The sequence below is a fragment of the Theropithecus gelada genome, chromosome 9 (genome assembly GCF_003255815.1).
Source record: "Theropithecus gelada isolate Dixy chromosome 9, Tgel_1.0, whole genome shotgun sequence".
Lineage (NCBI taxonomy): Eukaryota > Metazoa > Chordata > Mammalia > Primates > Cercopithecidae > Theropithecus > Theropithecus gelada.
In genome coordinates this window covers 14,578,178-14,599,618 of record NC_037677.1, presented here as the reverse complement: position 1 = coordinate 14,599,618, position 21,441 = coordinate 14,578,178, and the positions used below count along the sequence as shown (strand labels likewise).

General features: G+C 38.7%; 1 protein-coding gene across 16 annotated transcripts in view; it reads left to right on the top strand.

Annotated features, from left to right (window-relative positions):
- The window catches only part of CREM (cAMP responsive element modulator), an 87,856-nt gene that overhangs the window by 39,644 nt on the left and 26,771 nt on the right, over positions 1 to 21,441 (top strand). For 5 of the 16 annotated variants that reach the window (XM_025396681.1, XM_025396692.1, XM_025396691.1 and 2 more), the window contains 2 exons: positions 14,608 to 14,705; positions 14,853 to 14,995. The exons of 3 other annotated variants lie outside the window; for them this stretch is intronic. In XM_025396681.1, the coding sequence (XP_025252466.1) occupies positions 14,608 to 14,705; positions 14,853 to 14,995 (241 nt within the window). Of the gene's footprint in view, positions 1 to 4,977; positions 5,265 to 7,327; positions 7,450 to 11,697; positions 11,811 to 11,958; positions 12,104 to 14,605; positions 14,706 to 14,852; positions 15,565 to 21,441 lie in introns of those variants that run through there. 8 more of the 16 variants (XM_025396685.1, XM_025396680.1, XM_025396679.1 and 5 more) reach the window with 6 other exon arrangements.

Below are 21,441 nucleotides of genomic sequence, written 5' to 3'. Positions count from 1 at the left end.
AAAATCCCCTCAAAAAAAAAAAAAAAAAAAAAAAGAAAAGTTTGTTTTGGCTCACGGTTTTGCAGGCTGCACAAGAAGCATGGCACCAGTGTCTGCTTCTAGGGAAACCTCCGGAAGCTTCAAACCATGGCAGCTGGAGAAGGGGGAGCTAGGGTATCACATGGAGAGAGAGGGAGCAAGAGAGAGGGGAGGTGCCACACTCTTCAACAACCAGCTCTCAGAACTACTAGAGCGAGAACTCACCATGACCCAAACACCTCCCACTAGGCTCCACCTCCAACATTGAGGATTATATTTCAACATGAGATTGGGAGGGGACAAGCATCCAACTGTATCATATGCTTTGTCAAAATGATTCTGATTTTGACATCTTTTATGTAAATCTTCTTTCCTTGCCTCCATTTTGGGGATGATTTTTATACATTTAATCCTTTAAAATCAAAGGGTTTAATATACATGTATGTTATCTAAGCTGTACTTTGTTGACCAAATTATTTGAGTAAAATGTAGCAATAATAAGAATAAGAATAACGGGCCGGGCGCGGTGGCTCAAGCCTGTAATCCCAGCACTTTGGGAGGCCGAGACGGGCGGATCACGAGGTCAGGAGATCGAGACCATCCTGGCTAACACAGTGAAACCCCGTCTCTACTAAAAATACAAAAACTTAGTTGGGCGAGGTGGCAGGCGCCTGTAGTCCCAGCTACTCGGGAGGCTGAGGCAGGAGAATGGCGTTGAACCTGGGAGGCGGAGCTTGCAGTGAGCTGAGATCCGGCCACTGCACTCCAGCCTGGGTGACAGAGCGAGACTCCGTCTCAAAAAAAAAAAAAAAAAAAATAAGAATAACAAAAGTGAACTTTTATTGAATATTCGGTATGTGCTAGGCACTGTTCTTTTTTTTTTTGAGACGAAGTTTCACTCTTGTTGACCAGGCTGGAGTGCAATGGTGTTATCCTGGCTCACTACTATCTCCGCCTCCCGGGTTCATGTGATTCTCCTGCCTCAGCCTCCTGAGTAGCTGGGATTACAGGCATGTGCCACAACACCCAGCTAATTTTGTATTTTTAGTAGAGGCGGGGTTTCACCATGTTGGCCAGGCTGGTCTCAAACTCCTGAACTCAGGTGATCCACCTGTCTTGGCCTCACAAAGTGCTGAGATTACAGGTATGAGCTACCGGGCCAGGCCGCCAGACACGGTTCTAAGTGCCTTACACGCGTTGACTAAATCTTCACAACCCTGTAGAAAGGTACTGTTTTCATAACCATTTGCACCTGAGGAAAACAGGGCACAGAGAGTCTAAGTCACTTGTTTCAGATCATACAGCTAGGAAAGGCAGAGCCAAGATTTGAACCCAGGCAGTCTGTGTTTAGAGTCCATTGACCACTCCACCATTTATCACCTGAAATGCATAGGTACTCAGTGTTTAACCAGACAATCTCAGAGAACATTACCTAGAAAAATCCATAGTTCATTAAGAGTGATAATGAATATATGCTCTCTTGTCTCCCTATATATATATATAGTTTATAACAATTTATACTTCTGTGTGTGTGTGTTTGCACTATGTGTACTATGGATACATATATACTGTTACTCTGTTACTCCATTATTCAGTGGCAGAGAAGACAGTTTCAAATTTAGATCCCAGTTCAGCTTCTGACCCTGGATGTGTGAAGTCATAGAAAATTTAAATTTTACTCATTTCGATGCATTAGGAATTGTTTCCATATAATTCCTGGCACCAACAGCCATTGTATTTGTTGCACTATAATTCTCGGGTCAGGAGTACGAGAGAGTCCAGAGTTTTAGAATTATATCATTTAAGATGATGAGCATCAGTCTCATTGCAATTTAGTAAAATCAATTTAATGAGTGTTTTCTTGGCGAAAAGCCAGTTAATTATCATATCCATCAAATTTGGGGCTATAGTTATTAAAATTTTTTATTGTGGGAAAAATATCTAACATAAAATTTACCATGTTAGCATTAAAAAAATTTTTTTTTTGAGATGGAGTCTCGCTCTGTCACCTAGGCTGGAGTGCAGTGGCGCGATCTTGGCTCACTGCAAGCTCCGCCTCCTGGGTTCAAGCGATTCTCCTGCCTCAGCCTCCTGAGTAGCTGGGACTACAGGCACGTGGCACCACTCCCAGGTAATTTTTTGTATTTTCAGTAGAGATGGGGTTTCACCGTGTTAGCCAGGATGGTCTTGATCTCCTGACCTCACGATCCACCCGCTTTGGCCTCCCAAAGAGCTGGGATTACAGGCATGAGCCACCACGCCTGGCCCATGTTAACAGTTTTTAAGTGCACAGTTCATGATGTTAAGTAACATTTTCATGAAACAGATCTCCAGAACTTTTTTTATCTTGCAGATCTAGAACTAAGCACCCATTAAACAACTGCCTCTTGGTATTACGCTTTCCCTCAGCCACTAGTAACCACCATTCTACTTTCTGTTTCTCTGAATTTGACTAGATACCTCCTATAGGTGGAATCATGCAGTATTTTGTCTTTTTGTGACTGACATATTTAGCATAATGTCGTTAACATTTTGTAGCATGTGACAGGACTTTGTTTTTTAGGCTGAATAATATTTTATTGTAGGTATGTACCACATTTTATCGTTACTATTTTTCTATACTGTTTTTCTATGGTGGTTTTTGTCAAGTCAGTACTCGTTAGACTTATACCAAGTGATTGGTAGAAGGAATATGATAATCAGCATAATTCATATAAATTGCAGTTTGGCTGTTTCATAGATACTACAATAAAGAGTTGGTTTAGGTTAGAAATAAAGATTAACATGAGAGTTTTGAAAAGTGGTTTGTAGGCATTCATTCCCTGTTTTTTAGCTTTTGGCAAGAACATTTCCTGTTCATTATTAGAAATGATCCATATTACTGTTAAGAGCAATTTTAATATCTACTGTTTGCCCTTATATGAGGTCTGTTGCATAAAAAGTCTTTTTTTGGCTTAGGATCTTAATTGCAAATTCTTTATGTGTATTTATTATTTTGAAATACATTTGGCTAGCAAATTATGATCAGTTTCCTTCTTACTGAAACCAAATATGAGACTGACTTCCAAAAGTTCCTTCTAGAGCTAAAAGAGTTTGACTTCTATAGAGATCATGTTCATTTCTATAGTACTTTAATATATATATATTATAATAAGTGAAACATGTCTCATATTGGTTAGAATATAAAATGATGCCCCAAATACTATAAATAGGAAATCCAAGATACCATAAGGATTAACTCAGAAGAAAAAAAAAGATTAGTTAGAGCACTGTTTTCAAAGGATAAAGAACCCTAATTTTAATTTAAGTGGTTACTGGAAGTATTATCAAAATAGATTATTTAAACTCTTCTGGATAATTAAGAATGACCAAATTCTAATACTTGCTTTGCTTTCAAGAAGTGAATTTTTTAGAAACATGAAATTTGACCATTTACATTTATAGTATCAGAAACAATGATCCTCTTCCCCCTTTTTAATTTAGATTATGGATTTCAGCTTATGTGCTATACATAAAAAAGGGATTGGAGGCAACAACAACATCTCTTTAGAAGATAATGGATAGCAAATATAGAAATAATATCGTACTTGGCTAATCTCTTTTTAACAAATATTTTCAACATATATTCTTAAGGTAAAATTTAACTACATTGATTTTGCAATTTGTTAGCCACACTATCTTAAAAACAAAACAAAACAAAAACCACCTAGGCCAGACGTGGTGACTCACACCTGTAATCTCAGCACTTTGGGAGGCCAAGGCGGGTAGATTACCTGAGGCCAGCAGTTGAGACCAGCCTGACCAACATGGTGAAACTCCGTCTCTACTAAAATTACAAAAATTAACTGGGTGTGGTGATGGACACCTGTAATCCCAGCTACTTGGAGGCTGAGACAGGAGGATCGCTTCAACCCAGGAGGTAGAGGTTGCGGTGAGCCCAGATCACACCACTGCACTCCAACCTGGGCGACAGAACAGGAGTCCGTATCAAAAAAAAAGAAAAAAAAAAATTACCTGGGCGTGGTGGCAGGCACCTGTAATCTCAGCCACCAGCCACTAGCCACTTGGGAGGGCGAGGCAGGAGGATTGCTTGAGCCTGTGAGGTGGAGGTTGCAGTGAGCCAAGATTGTGCCACTGAACCCCAGCCTGAGCAACAGCTAGACTCTGTCTCAAACCAAAAACAAAAAACACTTTAATGGGAAGGAAGTCACTCAATATAACCAAAATGAAGATCAACTACATTTTTCATTTAGTGTTTGTCTTACTCAGCACAATCAAGTATGACTTTTAAAAATTAAAGTAGGCCAGGCACGGTAGTTCACACCTGTAATCCCAGCACTTTCAGAGGCCAAGGTGGGCGGATCACCTGAGGGTCAGGAGTTAAGACCAGCCTGGCCAACATGGTGAAACCCTGTCTTTACTAAAAATACAAAAATCAGCCGGGTGTGGTGGCGCATGCCTGTAATCCCAGCTACTCAGGTGGCTGAGGCAAGAGAATTGCTTGAACCCAGGAGGCGGAGGTTGCAGTGAGCCGAGATAGCACCATTGCACTCCAGCCTGGGTGACAGAGCAAGACTCCGTCTCGGGGGGAGAAAAAAAATTAAAGTGGAATATTTTACATCTTTATTCAGGTATTTGATTTATAATATTCTTATAATTTTCAGCTTTAAAACATTTGAAATATTCTTTTAAATGCTTTTTCCCTCATAGAACAGACTGTTGAGAATCCTGTCTTAATACATAAACATCAAGATAGTTTTCAGCTTTTGCTTAGCTTGTTAGTGTATTTTTATTGTAGTCCTTAAACTAGGTAGTACAAAGATTTGATTTTTCAGGAGCAGAGTTGATAGAGCAGTCTGCTATATTGTGAATTCACATTTTAAAATCCTTTATTAATTGTCTTGAATGCAGGTCTAGTAGCTCTGTGACGTGTGCAGCTATACTATGACATCATAAACCCCATCTTGAGGGAACCTAGCTACAGGTCAGAGCTAGTCCACTAGGTGCTAATCAAATGCTGTGTTACAATGCTGGGAGGTTTTCCCAGTTATAAGTGTCATTATTAGGGTTTTTTTTTTTTTAATTGCAAAGCCAAGTAAGGCTGTCAACTGCATCATCTTACCTTATTTCTTCAGATTAAGTACTGTTTATAGTGGGATTTTCGGTGGATGTGGTGGCATCAGCATAATCTATGTTTCAGGCGTCCTATAGAGGAGGATTATTCTTCAACGGATGTGGAAGAAAAGGTAAATGATGTCTACTATAAGTACCTTCTACACACTTTTAAAGCCTCATGAAAAGAGGGGTAAAAATTGTGAAATATAAAATAACATCCATTTTATGTTTTAGTTTTTTGAGCAGTTGCCTACTTGGTTATTGGAATGTGATAAATTATTCATAGATCTTGGTATCACTTTTTCCTTCTCTTCATTTAGGCTTTTTGTGCAAACATTCCCTCCTCTGAGAAATTATCTACAACAAATAGCCTCTTCCCACACCACCCCCAGCCCCTGCTTTGTCACTCTCAAATCCGTTATTCTGCTTTACTGTTCTTTTAAGAATGGAGCACCACCCAAATTATTTCCTCATCTATTTCTGTCTTCTAATCTGGGAGAGCAGCGACTTATTCTCATTCACTGCTGTATTCCCACTGTCTAGAATAGCCCACGACAAGCTCCCAATAGATATTCAGCAAATAGAAGGGTTAATTCATAAATATGATGTGTTTTTTGATGTTTATAAGAAAGATTTCTCTATTTCTGCCTGTGATATGCATATTTTAGTTCAAGTGAACTTTGGTTTGTCTCCTTGTGTGTCTTTTAGGAAAGACTTTTTAATTCCTTTCTGTTTCCAGGGCTTCTTTAGAACCCTACTTATGAATAAAGTAATTATAATACTTTGTAGATTCCTACTTGTTTATATTACAAGGATCTTCTTCTTCTTCTTCTTCTTTTTTTTTTTGTTGAGACTGAGTCTCACTCCGTTACCCAGGCTGTAGTGCAATGGCACGATCTCGGCACACCGCAACCTCTGCTTCCTGGGTTCAGGTGATTCTCCTGCCTTAGCCTCCCAAGTAGCTGAGATTCTAGGCATGTGCCACCACACCTGGCTAATTTTTATATTTTTAGTAGAGACGGTGTTTCACCATGTTGGCCAGGCTGGTCTTGAACTCCTGACCTCAAGTGATCCGTCCACCTCGGCCTCCCAAAATGCTGGGATTACAGGCATGTGCCACCATGCGCAGCCTCCTCCTCCTTCTTCTTCTTTTTTTTTTTTCTTTGAGACAGACTCTCGCTCTGTCGCTGAGGCTGAAGTGCAGTGGTGTGGTCTCAGCTTACTGCAACTTCCACCTTCCAGGTTCAAGCAATTCTCACGCCTCAGCCTCCCCAGTTGCTGGGATTACAGGCACATGCTACCACACCTGGATAATTTTTGTATTTTTAGTAGAGATGGGGCTTCACCATGTTGGCCGGGCTGGTCTTGAACTCCTGACCTCAATCGATCTGCCTGCCTTGGCCTCCCAAAGTGTTGACAGGCGTGTGCCACTGCACCCAGCCTCAGATGTTTATTTCTTATCTGGGCTCTAATCCAATAACCAGTCCCCTAATTCTCCTTGCCTGTGGAACATTTCCACCTGGTGGTCCTGCTGTTGCCCTGCCATTTTAGTGGCTTAGGCTCCCTAAAACTGAATCCATCACCTTGCACAAATCAAAAAAGATGCTTCTTTATGTACCTATTTTGTCTTTGGGGATACCATGCATGTTATTGGATCTTTCACTGCCCTTCTTCCCTCCATGCCATCTGTGTACCATACCCTACTTCACAGGCAGCCATGTACTCAGCTATAGCCCTACGCACTCAGTATAATAATAGTGCTTAGATGTTAAGGGTAGGAAGCCATGTGAATTTTTTTGATGAATAATAGTGGTGGAGTTTAACCTGTTAACTCTACCAGTATAATTATAAGCTTGACACTCTTGCTTATAAGTTTTGGCCAAACCAGTGAGAATGTAGAATGATAATTCTCCAGATCTAAGGGTTTTCTTTTTTAAAAGGAGACATTTGAATTCTACCTCCAGGTGCGTCATTTGTGCAGGTTCTCGGCCTTTATTTTAGCAGTTTAATGAAAAAATTGTCTCGTGAGCTTTTGGTCTGCCTAGAGTTTGGACATATAGAAGTTTCCTTGTAGTTACAGAATCTGTATAACCCATCTCCAGAATTGTCGGAATATGGTTTATGTTAGCAGGTACAAGTTCTTTTTCTGTATCAGGTATTCGGAACCAAGCCTTTTTTTTTTTTTTTTTTTGAGACAGAGTTTTGCTCTGTCATCCAGGCTGGAATGCGGTGGCATGATCTTAGCTCACTGCAACCTCCACTTCCTGGGTTCAAGAAATTCTCATGCCGCAGCCTCCCAAGTAGCTGGGATTACAGGTGCGCATAACCACACCTGGCTGATTTTTGTATTTTTAGTAGAGGGGGTTTCACCATATTGGTCAGGCTGGTCTTGAACTCCTCACCTCAGGTGATCCTCCTGCCTCGGCCTCCTGAAGTGCTGGGATTACAGGCGTGAGGACTCACTTAGCGTGAGTTGTACTTGAAAGATGATTAAAGCAATGTAAAGGATGATTTATGCCTATCAGACACCCATGAATCTTTGTTAAATTGTTTTTCTGTTCTCCAGAATAATCTGATTTCTTTGAAGCTGGGCATTTCCCCACAAAAAGTGAATGTGGACACCACCTGCCATCTCAACCCATAGGTCTAGTTTGTGAGAATACTTGTAGGACCCCTGGATTTCCCCCTATAGTTTCAAGTTCATTGTCTTCAGATACCTTATTCTATGTATTTGGAAAAAAGAGTAAAACTTTGAGAGCCATTGGGTATCTGACAAGGTATCTTTGGGAGCTCCTTAATTCTAAATAGAAAATTATTTTGATTTGAGAAAATGTGGTATCTTCAGAAATTTCCACCACCCAGCTATGTGACTGCATTTTTAAAAAAGGAAAGGAACAGAGAGGAAAATCAAGTCACTCCACCCTCCTTACTTACCTGTGGGTTGTCCCTGCACGTGGTGGTGGGTGGTAGAAGTGGTGGTGGAGCACTGGGTCCTCCAGAGAGCTCAGTCCGGAATCTGGCAGTAAAGATCATGTCCCAGTTTCCTGAACTGATGGGACAGAAGCTGGTCAATGAAGTCTTCTCTTTGTGTTATTTTTTTTTCTTTTGTTTTATGTAGTTATAAAGTATAATTTCCATTTTGCCAGTTTCTGACATACAGGCTCTGTCAGGGTTACTGGATATGTTTATTTTGTCTCTGCTGCTCTATTGGAGCTGAAATCTCAGCCTGTCTGAGCAGTTCTTTAAGCTAAAAGCCAGGATGGTAGGGGCTAGATTAGAGTGGAATAACTGTTTTCAAAGTGTGGTGTGCAGAACCCTGGGGGTGACTCTGAGACACTTTCATGAGGCTTGCTAATCAAAACCATTTTTACAGTAATGCTAAGATGTTATTTTTCTTTTTCTCTGTTTTGATATCTGCACTGATGGTGCAAAAACAGTGGTGGTGGGGGAGTGGTAAATTGTTGGTGCCTTAAGTCAGTGACACAAACTGTATTAGTATTCACTATATTCTTCACTGCCATCCACTTGCAGTTTTTTTTTTAAAGTCAGTTTTACTTAAGAATACCTTTGATGAAGCAGTAAAAATTACCATTGTGTTAAACCTTGACTCTGAGTACATGCTGTTTTGATATTCTGTGTCCTGAAGTAGGACAGCCACAGAAAGCACCCCTGCTGCGTCCTGAAGACCCGTGGTGTTCTTGAGGAAAAGCACGTGTGTTATTTGAGTGCCAAGATGAATTAACTGCCCGTTTTTCCACAGAACATCATTTTCTTCAAAAGAATGACTAATTGCCAAATGATGGCTATTCAAACTTGAAGACATTTCCTCAAAAACAAATGAAATGAGCTTGTCAGTTCAAGGGAAACAACTCATGGTGTTTATTGTCACAAGCTTTTAAGGCAAAACTTTGAATTTTGGAAAATCTGCATCTGTCATTGTGAGCTTGACAATATTCATAGTTTTCTGATCAAACTGGTTATACTTTAATGAAATGTGATTTATAATAGTGTGTCATGAAATGCGTCCACATTTGGAAGATCTCCTGAACTCAGTGAGCCAGTATTTTCCAAATGAATACTTCAGGATGTTACAAAATCTTATGTGAGTAAAAAATTCATCCAAAGTACAAGACAGATCAATGGATTTTAATGTAATTGATACAGTCTCAGATTGTACATTGCAATTAACCCTTAAGAGACAACCAGTTGTCAAGTTTTGGTGTATCGATGAAGAATATCCATGATTTTCTACAGCCACTATTATAATATTCCTCCCTTTTTCTAACATGAGTCTATGTGAGGCCCAGATTTTCTTCATATACCAACTAAAACAACATATTACAACAGATTCAGTGTAGAAGTAGATATGAGAATCTAGCTGTCTTCAGTTAAATCTGACCTTAAAATAATTTGTAAAAATGTAAAATAGTGCTACTTTTCTCATTTTTTTGAAAATATAATCATTTTTCATAAAATGTTATTTATGGTAGCATATATTATTTTAAAATGAGTTACTAAGTATTTTTTAAATTTCTGTTTTAATTTCCAATATGTTAAATATCAACAGATATAACCAGTAGTGTGCACAGCTGGCTTGTACCAGTGAAAGCCAATTGTATAATCTTTATCCGGCTTTGTGTTCAATGTCATCCATTGGCAACTTGAAATCAGCCATAGTAGGAGTATTTACGTCACAGAAATGAGCAAACACCACAAGTCAGTGTTCCTCCTTCTTAAGATCTAGTTATTAAGTGTTTACCAGCCCTCTACTGAATATGAATCACAGAAACAAAAGCTCTTTGAGGTCATCAGTAATTTTTAAGAGTGTAAAGATGCCCTGAGACTAAAATATTTGAGAATTAGTTGTGAGGAGAAAGAGTTATCTTTTGGGAGTTAGTCACCTTAGAGGTGGCTGCCTTTTTATAATTCATACAGAGTTGCCTTTTGTGCTGGAAACATTTGTAGAATAAATCTCATGTTTTAAAACTTGTAGTTGTTAAATCTACTGGTTCCATAATGGGATGATGTTTTTCTTTTCCCTGGAATCTAAACTGGACGATAATACTCTGGGGGTAAGTGAGCTGAATTTTCCCTGTAGGCTACGTATTGGTTGCCTCTGTCCTGGTTTCTCACTATCTGTCCAACTGTTATCTAGGTTTAGATCAAGCCTTCACTCACGCTCTGGCACCTACACAAAGCCCTCACTTACTGTTTGGGCCCATACTGATCTTTCTATTCTATACTCCTATGATATTCAAGGCCTCTAAAGTGGAGCAATTAGTTCTATACTATTCGGCGTGCCGTTGTTTCTTAGGTGCTAGTTTTATTCTACTTTCTACTAGTGCACCTAGTACAATGCTCAACACCTAGGTTCTCTTGACGGATAAAACATGTTTTAACTTTTGGATTGCCAGAGAAGTTTGTTTTCCAAGGGAATGATATTGTAAATAAATCTTAGTTATTTGTTATAAACACAGTTTTTAATAATTATTTTCAGGTATTAATATAAGTTGGAAATCATTGGTGTTCCTCAAAGTGAAGTCACACACAAAATCTTCCTTGAAAAATTGTTTTAGATCCTGTGGTTCTACTAACTGCACATGATAGACACTGGTGACTTATTTCCAAAGTCTTTGACTCTTGAGTAAGTCATAATGAATAGTGAATCTTAGTAAAATGAGTCAAAGTTTCTGAAATTATGCTGGCCTATAGGACAGAGGTGTTTACTAATTAGAAAACCTGGCAGGTTTTGAGTCTAGAGGAGTGGTAGTATCATGCTTTCTGGTAGGGATCTCTGTTGAAGGAACTCAGGGAAGTAGTGAGAAGATGGCTGTTGTACTGATCTCTACCCAAAGCTAAGTGATAGTTCTGGCCTCTCTGGATGCTTGAGCTAGGGAGACGAAAAGTATCCAGAGGCCTCACCAGCCTTGAAGGCATGAGCTTTCTCTGGGTCAGAGACACCAGGGGCTTGAAAGGTCCTGGAATTTCTTCAGCCTATGCCTTTTTAGTGGTTATAAGGGCATAACAGTGACTGTGATTTTTATCAGTCTAGAATCAAAGCATCAGCTTACATCTAGAGTAACACTAGAATATCGTATGTCACACATTTAATAAAAATAATGCACTGGCCAGGCGCGGTGGCTCATGCCTGTAGTTCCAGCACTTTGGGAGACCAAGGCGGGCAGATAACAAGGTCAGGAGATCGAGACCATCCTGGCTAACACAATGAAACCCTGTCTCTACTAAAAATAAAAAAATCAGCCCAGCATGGTGGTGGGCGCCTGTAGTCCCAGCTACTCAGGAGGCTGAGGCAGGATAATGGCTTGAACCTGGGAGGCGGAGCTTGCAGTGAGCCGAGATCATACCACTGCACTCCAGCCTGGGCAGCAAAGCGAGACTCCGTCTCAAAAAAAAAAAACAAAAAAAAACCATATTTAAGTTCTATCTCCAATTTCTCTGAAGGAGTTAGAGAAGATAGTTTATATGCTGGCCTAAGAAAGGCTTCACTGTTAGTAGTCGTGAGGTCGTAGTGAGGTAGTTTAACTGCTTTAGAACTTCGTGCTTGGAACATTCTTAGCCACCGAAGTATGGGCACCAAAAGTGATAAGGAGCACGTGTTCCTTAATATCTGTCACATCAGAAAATGACTGTTCCAGGACAGTAACCACCTCCCGATGGTAAGTATCCTAGCTGGTTTGTCATTTCTCAGGAGCAGGATAAAGAGAAGTAGGGCAGCCATATTAGTGAGTGGTATTGCTTAAAAATAAGCAAAAACAATAACAAAAAAGATCCAACTTTAATCCTCAATGGTGATCGTTTTGGCAGGTTTCTGTAGCTGGATCAGGCACCGGAAGAGGCTCCCCAGCTGAAATTCTAGTGCAGTTACCTTCGGGCCAAACTATACATGTCCAGGGAGTAATTCAGACACCACAGCCGTCGGTTATTCAGTCACCACAAATACACACTGTTCAGCTTAACTTCCTTCCCGGATGGTTTCTCTTTTACTTTCTTGAGCCATTTTTTCCTCTTTCAGTAATTCATTTATCATTTTTCTTTATGAAGCTTTTATGCACAAATCTTTTTATTAGATATTTGGAGGAATCTCTTTTCCTTGCATAAGGTACTCTGTGTCCTGCTAGGTACGTAGGTTTCACTTCAGAGCTGCAGCTTTGTTGTCAGCTCTTCATTTGGGGACTGACTAATTGCAGATGAGCAGTTCATGTCTTCTTCACATTGGTTTTCTGTGTTCAAACTCAGATTTATTTAGCGGTGCTCCCCAAGGGTGCTGAAAAATATTTTGAGGGTTCTTCAGAGAAGATGTCTGATAAACACAGTAATATAAAGATTATAGTACTGATGCTGTTTTCGTGAATAATCACCTTAGTAGGTAGATACAAATTTATTTAAAATTCGGTATACATAATTCTTAGTAAGATGATTTTATTGATGTATCCCTCTCAGATTACACCTTGGCTTTTGTAGATATAATTATTATTGTGGTTGTGATCCAGAGATGTATTTTACCCTTAACATTTCTTGAAGGTAAAACATTTTTTTCCATCAATAGATGTAAATTATTAAGTATGCATTTTTTTAAAGTATGCATCTTAATTACTGAATTTATTTTTGTTCCTTTTTAAGGTCAGTTATTATCCTTTAAATGCTGAAATTATCTGAACCTAATTGATGACCAAAAAAAAATCTGTGAGGAAAAGGGAGACACGTATACATAGTGTAGTCCTTTTCTCGCGTGTTCAAGTAGTTTATCACAGGAGAACGATGAGAGTGGCAACAAGATACCTGACGTGACAAATTCACATATGTTAAAAGCTTGATTATCTTTGTGGCATGGGTATCTTCTCCTGTGTTGCCCAAAAGTGTAAGAATAATTCTCATCATTATCTTTTTTTCCTGTGATGGCCCCTGATTCCAAGAGTTTCTAACTCTTTCTGACACTAATTATAAAACAAGAAAGTCTTTCCTACCTCTTCTTTGTTTTATGCCTTTTATTGGGGTCTACATATTTCTACTGAGTTTTAACCTGGCTGGTATTGGAAGAAAGTATTGTCTATTATTTTTATTATTTAATAGAGACAGAATTCTCAGTATGTTACCCAGGTTGGTGTTGAGCTCCTGGCCTCAAGTGATCCTCTTGCCTCAGTCTCCCAAAGTGCTGGATTACAGGTTTGAGCCAGAGCACCCAGCTGAAAGAAAGTATTCTCTTATATTCAGTAGGCTTTGTTTGGATTTTGTTAAGTGAATGATTTAATTGTCCTTGTAGAAAGAGGTGCCAGTGGATCTTGTCCTAGAATACTTAATCCCTCTGCATGAACTTTAATTTTCACCTTTTCTAAAATAGATAAATTAATAGCCTACCTCACCTAAGGGAGTTGTTATGATTCTATGACAGATGTGTGAGAGCCCGGTGTAAAGTGATAAATACTTAATATTTGGTGGTGATATATGATTATCTGAGGCAACAACATTTTTTTCAGTAAGTTCTGTTGATTGAGTGTGTGTGCTTATGTGTGGGGCGTTCATGAGCAAAGATGCGGAGTCATATGTGAAGGTGAATATACACCTCCGTGTACTTTGGGAAGTATATATTCTTGCTTGCATTGTTGATATTTTGATAAGCTCTTTTGATTTTATCCAAATCAGTTTCCCATGTACTTACAATATGAAGTGAGTTTTGTAAACTCTGCTACCCTAGGCCCTCAAAGTGTTAATAATTGACTGAATATATCAAAAGCGGTCATGTTGTTGAAGAGATTCATTGTTTTAGTTTTCTGACTTCTTTAATAATCATATCACTGTATTATTACTTGACTTGAAAAATGAAATCATGCTTAAAACTCTGATCTTTCTCTTAAGGAGAAATTCTTTATTTGGATCTTCAAGACCTACCACCACCAAACCCTAACTTACTCCTTGTAATAGAAATCCTAATTTTACCCAGGCTTGCTTACTGACTTGCTTATCTACTTAAATATTCTGTCTTGGGCCTATCTGATGGCTAATGTGAAGACCCAGCTCACGCCAGTGCCAGCTGTGTGAGAGTGGAGACAGCAGTGTGATCCAGGAGCTCTCTTCTGCCTTGGCCCCTTGCTGGCTCCCTCCTGGATCCGTAGGAGCACTTTCAGGTTGAGAGCTTAGGTCTTGGGTATTTTACATTTTGTTCTTTGCTGCAATGCCTCATTTGACATCCCAACCACTCCTTCCCTTGTATTTCTGTAGTATATAGTACCCGTATCATTACTTTCCACACATGTTTGTTTTATAACTGAAATGTTTGTGTCTGCACTTCCTTTCTTGAGCCAGACTCCTTTAGTGCAGATTCACCATGTTGTATTGCTTGGTTGCTTCCACAGTGCCTGGCTCAGTGCTGCACACGCAGACTCTTAGCCTCAATTTTTTGAATGAGGGAAAAGAACATATATTTTATGATACATTTCAGAAAATCTTGTATTATAGGTAGCAACAATTGCAGAGACAGATGAATCTGCAGAATCAGAAGGTGTAATTGATTCTCATAAACGTAGAGAAATCCTTTCACGAAGACCCTCTTATAGGTAAGTTAACCAAGTTTCCTACTGTAAAGATACTTTTTCCAAAATAGTAGAATAATTATTCATCAAATCAATTCTTCCTTTATAGCTTTTCTGTTTTAAGAGTCATTCATGTATCTTAGTGACTTACATTGTTAAATTATATTTTAGGAAAATACTGAATGAACTGTCCTCTGATGTGCCTGGTGTTCCCAAGATTGAAGAAGAAAAATCAGAGGAAGAAGGAACGCTGCCTAACATTGCTACCATGGCAGTACCAACTAGCATATATCAGACTAGCACGGGGCAATACAGTATGTATGCTGCAATTCGATATGATATAGTGCTAGCTTTAAGTCTTCTCTAGTTATATTGAAGCAACTCAGGTTTTGGCATTAAATTGTTCCATTTTTAAGTGCATCAATACCTAAACTGTATCATTGAATGAAAGTATATGTTAAAAAGTGAGATATTTGTATTGAGAGCTATCATATAATTTTGAAAAGTAAAAATTTTAACTGCTGAATATAGAAGAAAAATTTGGAGTAAAAATAAAGGGAGGATTTTTTCCTACTTACATGTTTATATTAATCTCTAGTAAAACATTGTTTTTGTTGTCTTTATGATGCATGCAAACATAAATGTCTGTATTTCATTCTTGTTGGCTTCTGTTACCCACAATTACATACTATACTTACCAATCTAAGAGTTTTCTAAAGTATGTTTTCAATGTTTCACTACTCTCTGTTAATTCGTGCTACAGTTTTTCCTAAAAGAGAATGGAAAAATGATTTAAGTTTTTAAACTGTAGCAATTGGATAGATAATTTTATTTGAAATTTTACACACCAAAAGTTCTAAATAAACAGATACATTCACATTCAGTCTTGTGCATTTTAATGGACTGTTAATTCTGTGCTTTTAGCTCTGATTAAAGCACTAGTTTTTTCCCAAATGAAAAATGTTTGATACATAAAAATAGTAAAAACCAAGAGCTAGAAAGAAAAGAAAAAGGAAGAGAAAGGATAGCGATATCACATATCCTAAGCTAGCCACTTAGGTACTGGAATAATGTGATATTCCTGTCCTTTCTGAAGTATATATTGTCCATGGAAATTGTCCAAATCAGTTTCCCATGTAATTATAATATGAAGTAAAGTGAGTTTTGTAAACTCTGCTACCTTAGGCCTTCAAAGTAATTCACTGAATATATTGACAGCAGTCATATTGTTGAAGAGATTCATGATTTTAGTTTTCTGACTTTAAAAAGAGCTACTTAGGTACTGGAATATATGTGATATTAAATAATGTGTTTATCCAATTAAGGTATGGAGATTTTAGATATATTCTTTGTTTTTCCTTTAAAAAGTAGCAATACCAAGGAAAAAAAATCTCAAGTCTTAATTTAAGTCCTGGCTACTAAAACAAGCTATAATTTTTAATATATGAGAAGACTTTATATAGTCATTTTTTTTTGGAGCTTTTTAGAGTTTTTCTTATAGCATTGGTAGATTTGCAGTAGTAAACTATTAAATACATTCTCTGTTGGTAATTGAGGGGAACTCCTACCATGATACCTAGTAGATCCGGGGTGTAGTATATTCACACCTTCTACAGGGCACCCAGTAGACTTGTCCAAAGTCAGTGTTAGGAAAAGAAAACTCCCCATCATCTGTAAGAAATAGACCTTGAGGTTTACATTGTCACTTTTTTATTACTTCTTTCGTTTACATGCTCTTTTGTCTGGCACACTGGGAATCTCTGGTGGGTTTTAGAACTGTAAAACTGAGTATGCTAATGTGCAAGGCCTGCTGGTGAGCCTCTGCAGCACAGCATGCAGGTTATGAGAGTGCTGAGTGCCTCGTCCTTCCGTCCCCAGAGGGGCTGGGCAGAAGCTGCTGGCACCTCCTGGCTGGTCAGCCCTGGCCTTGAGCAGCTCCATCTGCTCACCCCAGTGGGCTGTACACATATCATCATGTTCTGTTTGTGTCATGACAGGGAAAAGGTTGGAAGTGACTGCTGAAATGACACTAAGACTTCTCAAAGTGTTGGAGACCACTAAGATGCTGTCATCGTAACATTTCTCTGGCATGTCCTAATGCTGCTTAGGAGTTCTGATAGAAACAGTGATTCCTTTACAAGTTGATAGGGAAGCAGATGCTGTAGGGTTAACTTGTCTAGATTATTAGCTGAAAATTTGAAATTATGAAAACGTTTGGGGTTGAAGCTGGAGAGGATGTGGGGAAGGAACCATCTTTGTGCCATTTGCAAACTCAGTGATCAGAGTAAGAAGCTTTATTAAATTCACATCTCAGGTTTTAGTCTTTGAAGTGGGAATAATACTAAATTGCCAAACTCTGGGGTTCCTGTGAAGACAAAGGAGATAACGGGTAAAAGTAGGGGGAAAAAGGCATGCTACTATTGGCATGAAACAGAGAAATTAAGTTAGGTGTACCATTGTCTCATTCATGTTCATTGAACTTTCCCTCCAACCAGCCTCAATGGCTTCATTCCCTGTGTCCTTGGTGCCTGCTCACAGCAGGGGGCTGGCATTAGACCTTAACTCTGTGTGTCTGTAGGGGGATGAGAGGAGCCGAGTCAGGAATTCTGGTGGAGAACTAGAAAACTGCATCTTTAGAAATTAGATCTTAGGCCAGGTATGATGGCTCCCACCTGTAATCCCAGCACTTTGGGAGGTCTAGACATGAGGGTTGCTTGAGGCCAGGACTTTGAGACCACTCCGGGCAATAGAGTGAGACCCTGTCTCTACAAAAGAATTTTAAAAATTAGCAGGGCGTGGTGGTATGCGCTCATCCCAGCTACTCAGGAGGCTGAGGTGGGAGGATTGCCTGAGACCAGGAGTTTGAGGCTGCAGTGAGTTATGATTGCACCACTGCACTGTCCAGCCTGGGCAGTGGAGTGAGACTCTGTCTCAAAACAACAAACAAACAAAAAAGCACATCTGTGTATTTGCCACATAAGAAGTCATGGACTATTTCTTACTTTGATTTCTTAATTTGAGCCTATACAGTATGATCCTAGAAATTATTTTGATAAGGATTTATAGTTCTGTGTGTATAGTCTGCAGGTAAAATTGCCATTTATTGGTTCACACAGTGTGAATTTCCTCTGTTAAAAATGCATTTTGGGGACATTTAGTGACATTTATGTAGATAATTCTTTGATAAGTGAATACTAACAACATTCAAACTTTTTAGAAGACGTTTAATTGGAGGGTAAACATATACTTACATACACAACATCCATTTTTATTGATCTTATTTCTTATAGAACTAACTTAGCAGATATTAGTGCTTTAATGTTGTAGCAGAATGTCTAGAAATGGAAACAATTGCCAGTGTCCTTTGGTTTTTAGAATAGAGGAATTTGTTTTACTAGAATTTCTGGAGCTTTTCCTATGTTTTTTCCTTCCCTTTCAGCTGTAAATGTTTTTTCCTTCCCTTTCACCTTCCCTTTTCATGCTGTTTCATAACCTTTTATTATAAAAATTTTTTTTAGGTTTAATTCTTCAGCTTTATCCATGGATGGCTTTCTCCCAAACTTTGCTTTTCTTTTTTTCCAAGATTAGTATTTTATTAGTTATTTTTAATTTGAAATAATGAGTTAGCTGGTGTTTAAAAGAACTAAATGTGTATCAAAGTTGAAGAAAGTGTATTCAAGTTTTCCCATATACAAGCAGTTACGTTTTTAATAGTTGAAAGATACTTGGCAGAAGTTGGCCTTATTATATTGACTTACTATTATCACAGAAACTAAGAAGTGAAAGTTGGAATAGGCTACTCCCTGGGGAATAGGAAAACTAGCATGAAATAGACAGGGATCCATTATTACAACACCAAGTAAGTGAGCTCTACCTGCAGAATCCTCGCTGGAAGTACAGATCTTAGTGATAGGTGTGTTGCATAACAGTTGAGCGATGCTGGTCAAAGAAAGTCTTTTATCTCAGGAGCATATACCCGAGACATGGCAGGAGAAGAGAGAGCCTTAGAATGAACAAAGAATGTTACTTGCTGCATAAGACAGTTAAGATACGCAGTAAATGAATGAATTTGTAAAAGCAACTGAGGAAATTAAAATGTTTGAAGCTTCCTAATTCATTAAATTTTCTCTTGAAACAAAGGTTACTTAAATCCCCCATCCTACTATACCCAACTTCTTCCTGTACCAATTAAAGACTATCACCCAAGACTTCAATATTTTTCCCCGTAAATGACCCTTGTCTCTGTTTCTGCTACTGTATTTTACTAGGAATCTTATTAGAGTCTCTATTAACTCCTCTTTCTGGAATTCTTATACACGAAAGGTAAGTGGGTCGATCCAAACTGCACCATTATGAAAAGAAAAATGTGAACTTTGTGGATTGCTTATAAGAATTCAGATTTCTCAGGAGGCTCATGAATAAACACTAATTCAGCTTCTTCATAAAGGGAATTGGAACATGATAGGCTTACACATTTGAAAGTTAATCCAGTTGCAGTTCTTAATAGTGACGTTTACATTTCTTTAGGGCAACTGTTTCAAAAATTTTTAAGGCACTACTTAATGTAACTCTGGCTTTTAAACTTTGGTGTTGCTATTCTTGTTAAAGCATGATTTAGTCTTTTTTCTGCTATATGCACCTCTTGGCTTTTAAGGTACAGGTACTCATAGGTACTCTCTTATGGTCACTCTTTGAATTTAAACCTGAGAATTCATTGGAACAAAGGTCTGTTTACTGCTCTTTTTAAAGTTAATGCAGTGAGATTTCATTTATGAATCTTTGCATTGCAATTTGCAACAAGAGTGGTTTTAAATATAAACATTTACATGTTTATGTATTTTAATTAGCTCGTGTGTATAAGTTTAAGTTTAGAAGTATATAACATGGGCTGGGCGTGATGGTTCACGCCTGTAATCCCAGCACTTTGGGAGGCCAAGGCGGGCGGATCACCTGAGGTCAGGCGTTGGAGTCCAGCCTGACCAACATGGTGAAACCCTGTCTCTACTAAAAATACAAAATTAGCTGGGTGTGGTGGCGCACACTTGTAATCCCAGCTACTCGGTAGGCTGAGGCAGGAGAATCACTCAAACCCAGCAGGTGGAGGTAGCAGTGAGCCGAGATCACACCATTGTACTTCATCCTGGGTGAGAAGAGTGAAACTCCATCTCAAAATAAATGAATAAAATAAATAAATAAATAAATAAGAAGTATATAACATCACCAGGCTTAGTGGTTTGTGCCTGTAGTCCCAGCTACTCAGAAGGCCGAGGCAGAAGGATTACTTGAGTCTAGGAGTTTAAGACCAGCCTGGGCAACATAGCAAGACCCCCATCTCTTAAATAAATAAATAAATAGCTAAAATAGAAGATGTGTCCAAATTCATTCAGTTAATTTCATCATTTTTTCTCACTACCTTGATTTATGTTTATTGAAAGCACATGTTATGCTATCCTTGAATATTTTGAAACCTAAACAATTTTCTCCTCAAATCTCTGAATACAGACAGGCCCACATAAAACCTATTTCCAGGATCCTGAGGCATTGGGAAATCTTGTTTCTTGTCAGATGAGAGAGAACATTTTCAATGGGAAGGTCCTCTGTCATTTGATAACAACAAAATCAAGAGCACCTTTGTTATAAAAAATGAAAATGAGGCTAAACGTGCCTGACTTAATCAGTAGAAATGTTTTCTCACTAGAGCCAATGTGTGAGGGGTGTGTGTGTGTTTGTTTAGCTTTTGTTTTCCACATCTAATTATATAATGACCTCACCAGAAAATAAAATGAGAAGCAGATTCTTGATGTTCATATCGTGAAAACAAAGTTTTTTGATCAAACTGTGGGGAAATATTAGTGAAAGAAAAAAGGAAATGAGTAAATCAAAAAGAAAGAAGAGAAAAAGGAAAGTAAAGATCTTTGTTATCTACCTGTTTAGGGGTTCTTACCCCTGAGGGGGCTACTCTCACCTCAGATTGACTTGATCTAAAAGCTTGATAATTACATTGGTGTTGAAAAACTAGGTTCTATGATTAGAATTTGAAACCATACCTCATTTAACTCTCCTAGATTCACAGGTGGCTTAAGTTGTTTATAATACCATCTGTCATGAGGAAATGATAGCCATTCATTCATTCATTCATTCTGTTTATTGAATGGCTGCTCTGTTCTAGGCTTTGTCCTCCTTTTTTTTTTTTTGAGACAGAGTTTCACTCTTGTCCAGGCTGGAGTGCAATGGCGCGATCTTGGCTTACTGCAACCCCTGCCTCCCAGGTTCAAGCGATTCTCCTCCCTCAGCCTCTTGAGTAGCTGGGATTACAGGCATGCACCACCATGCCTGGCTAATTTCTTGTATTTTTAGTAGAGACAGGATTTCTCCATGTTGGTCAGGCTGGTCTTGAACTCCTGACCTCAGGTGATCTGCCCACCTCAGCCTCCCAAAGTGCTGGGATTACAGATGTGAGCCACCGTGCCCGGCCTAGGCTTTGTACTTCTAACACACCGTGGTTACCTGACCTTAGGCTGTTCTTTCTAAAGCACTATTTCTGTGACATCAAATTAATTATCAACTGAAAAATACACATTGAAATATATGACAACATACAAAATTTACTCGTGTCTAGCCACAAAGGGCCAAGAAAGCAGTGTCTTTTGACATTTTCATACTTACAAGAAGTTAGATCTCCCTCAAACCCTTTTACTGTGAGGGCTGAATCCTGAAACCCATGAAATCTTTGGAAAGCCATGGTTTAAAAATATCCTGT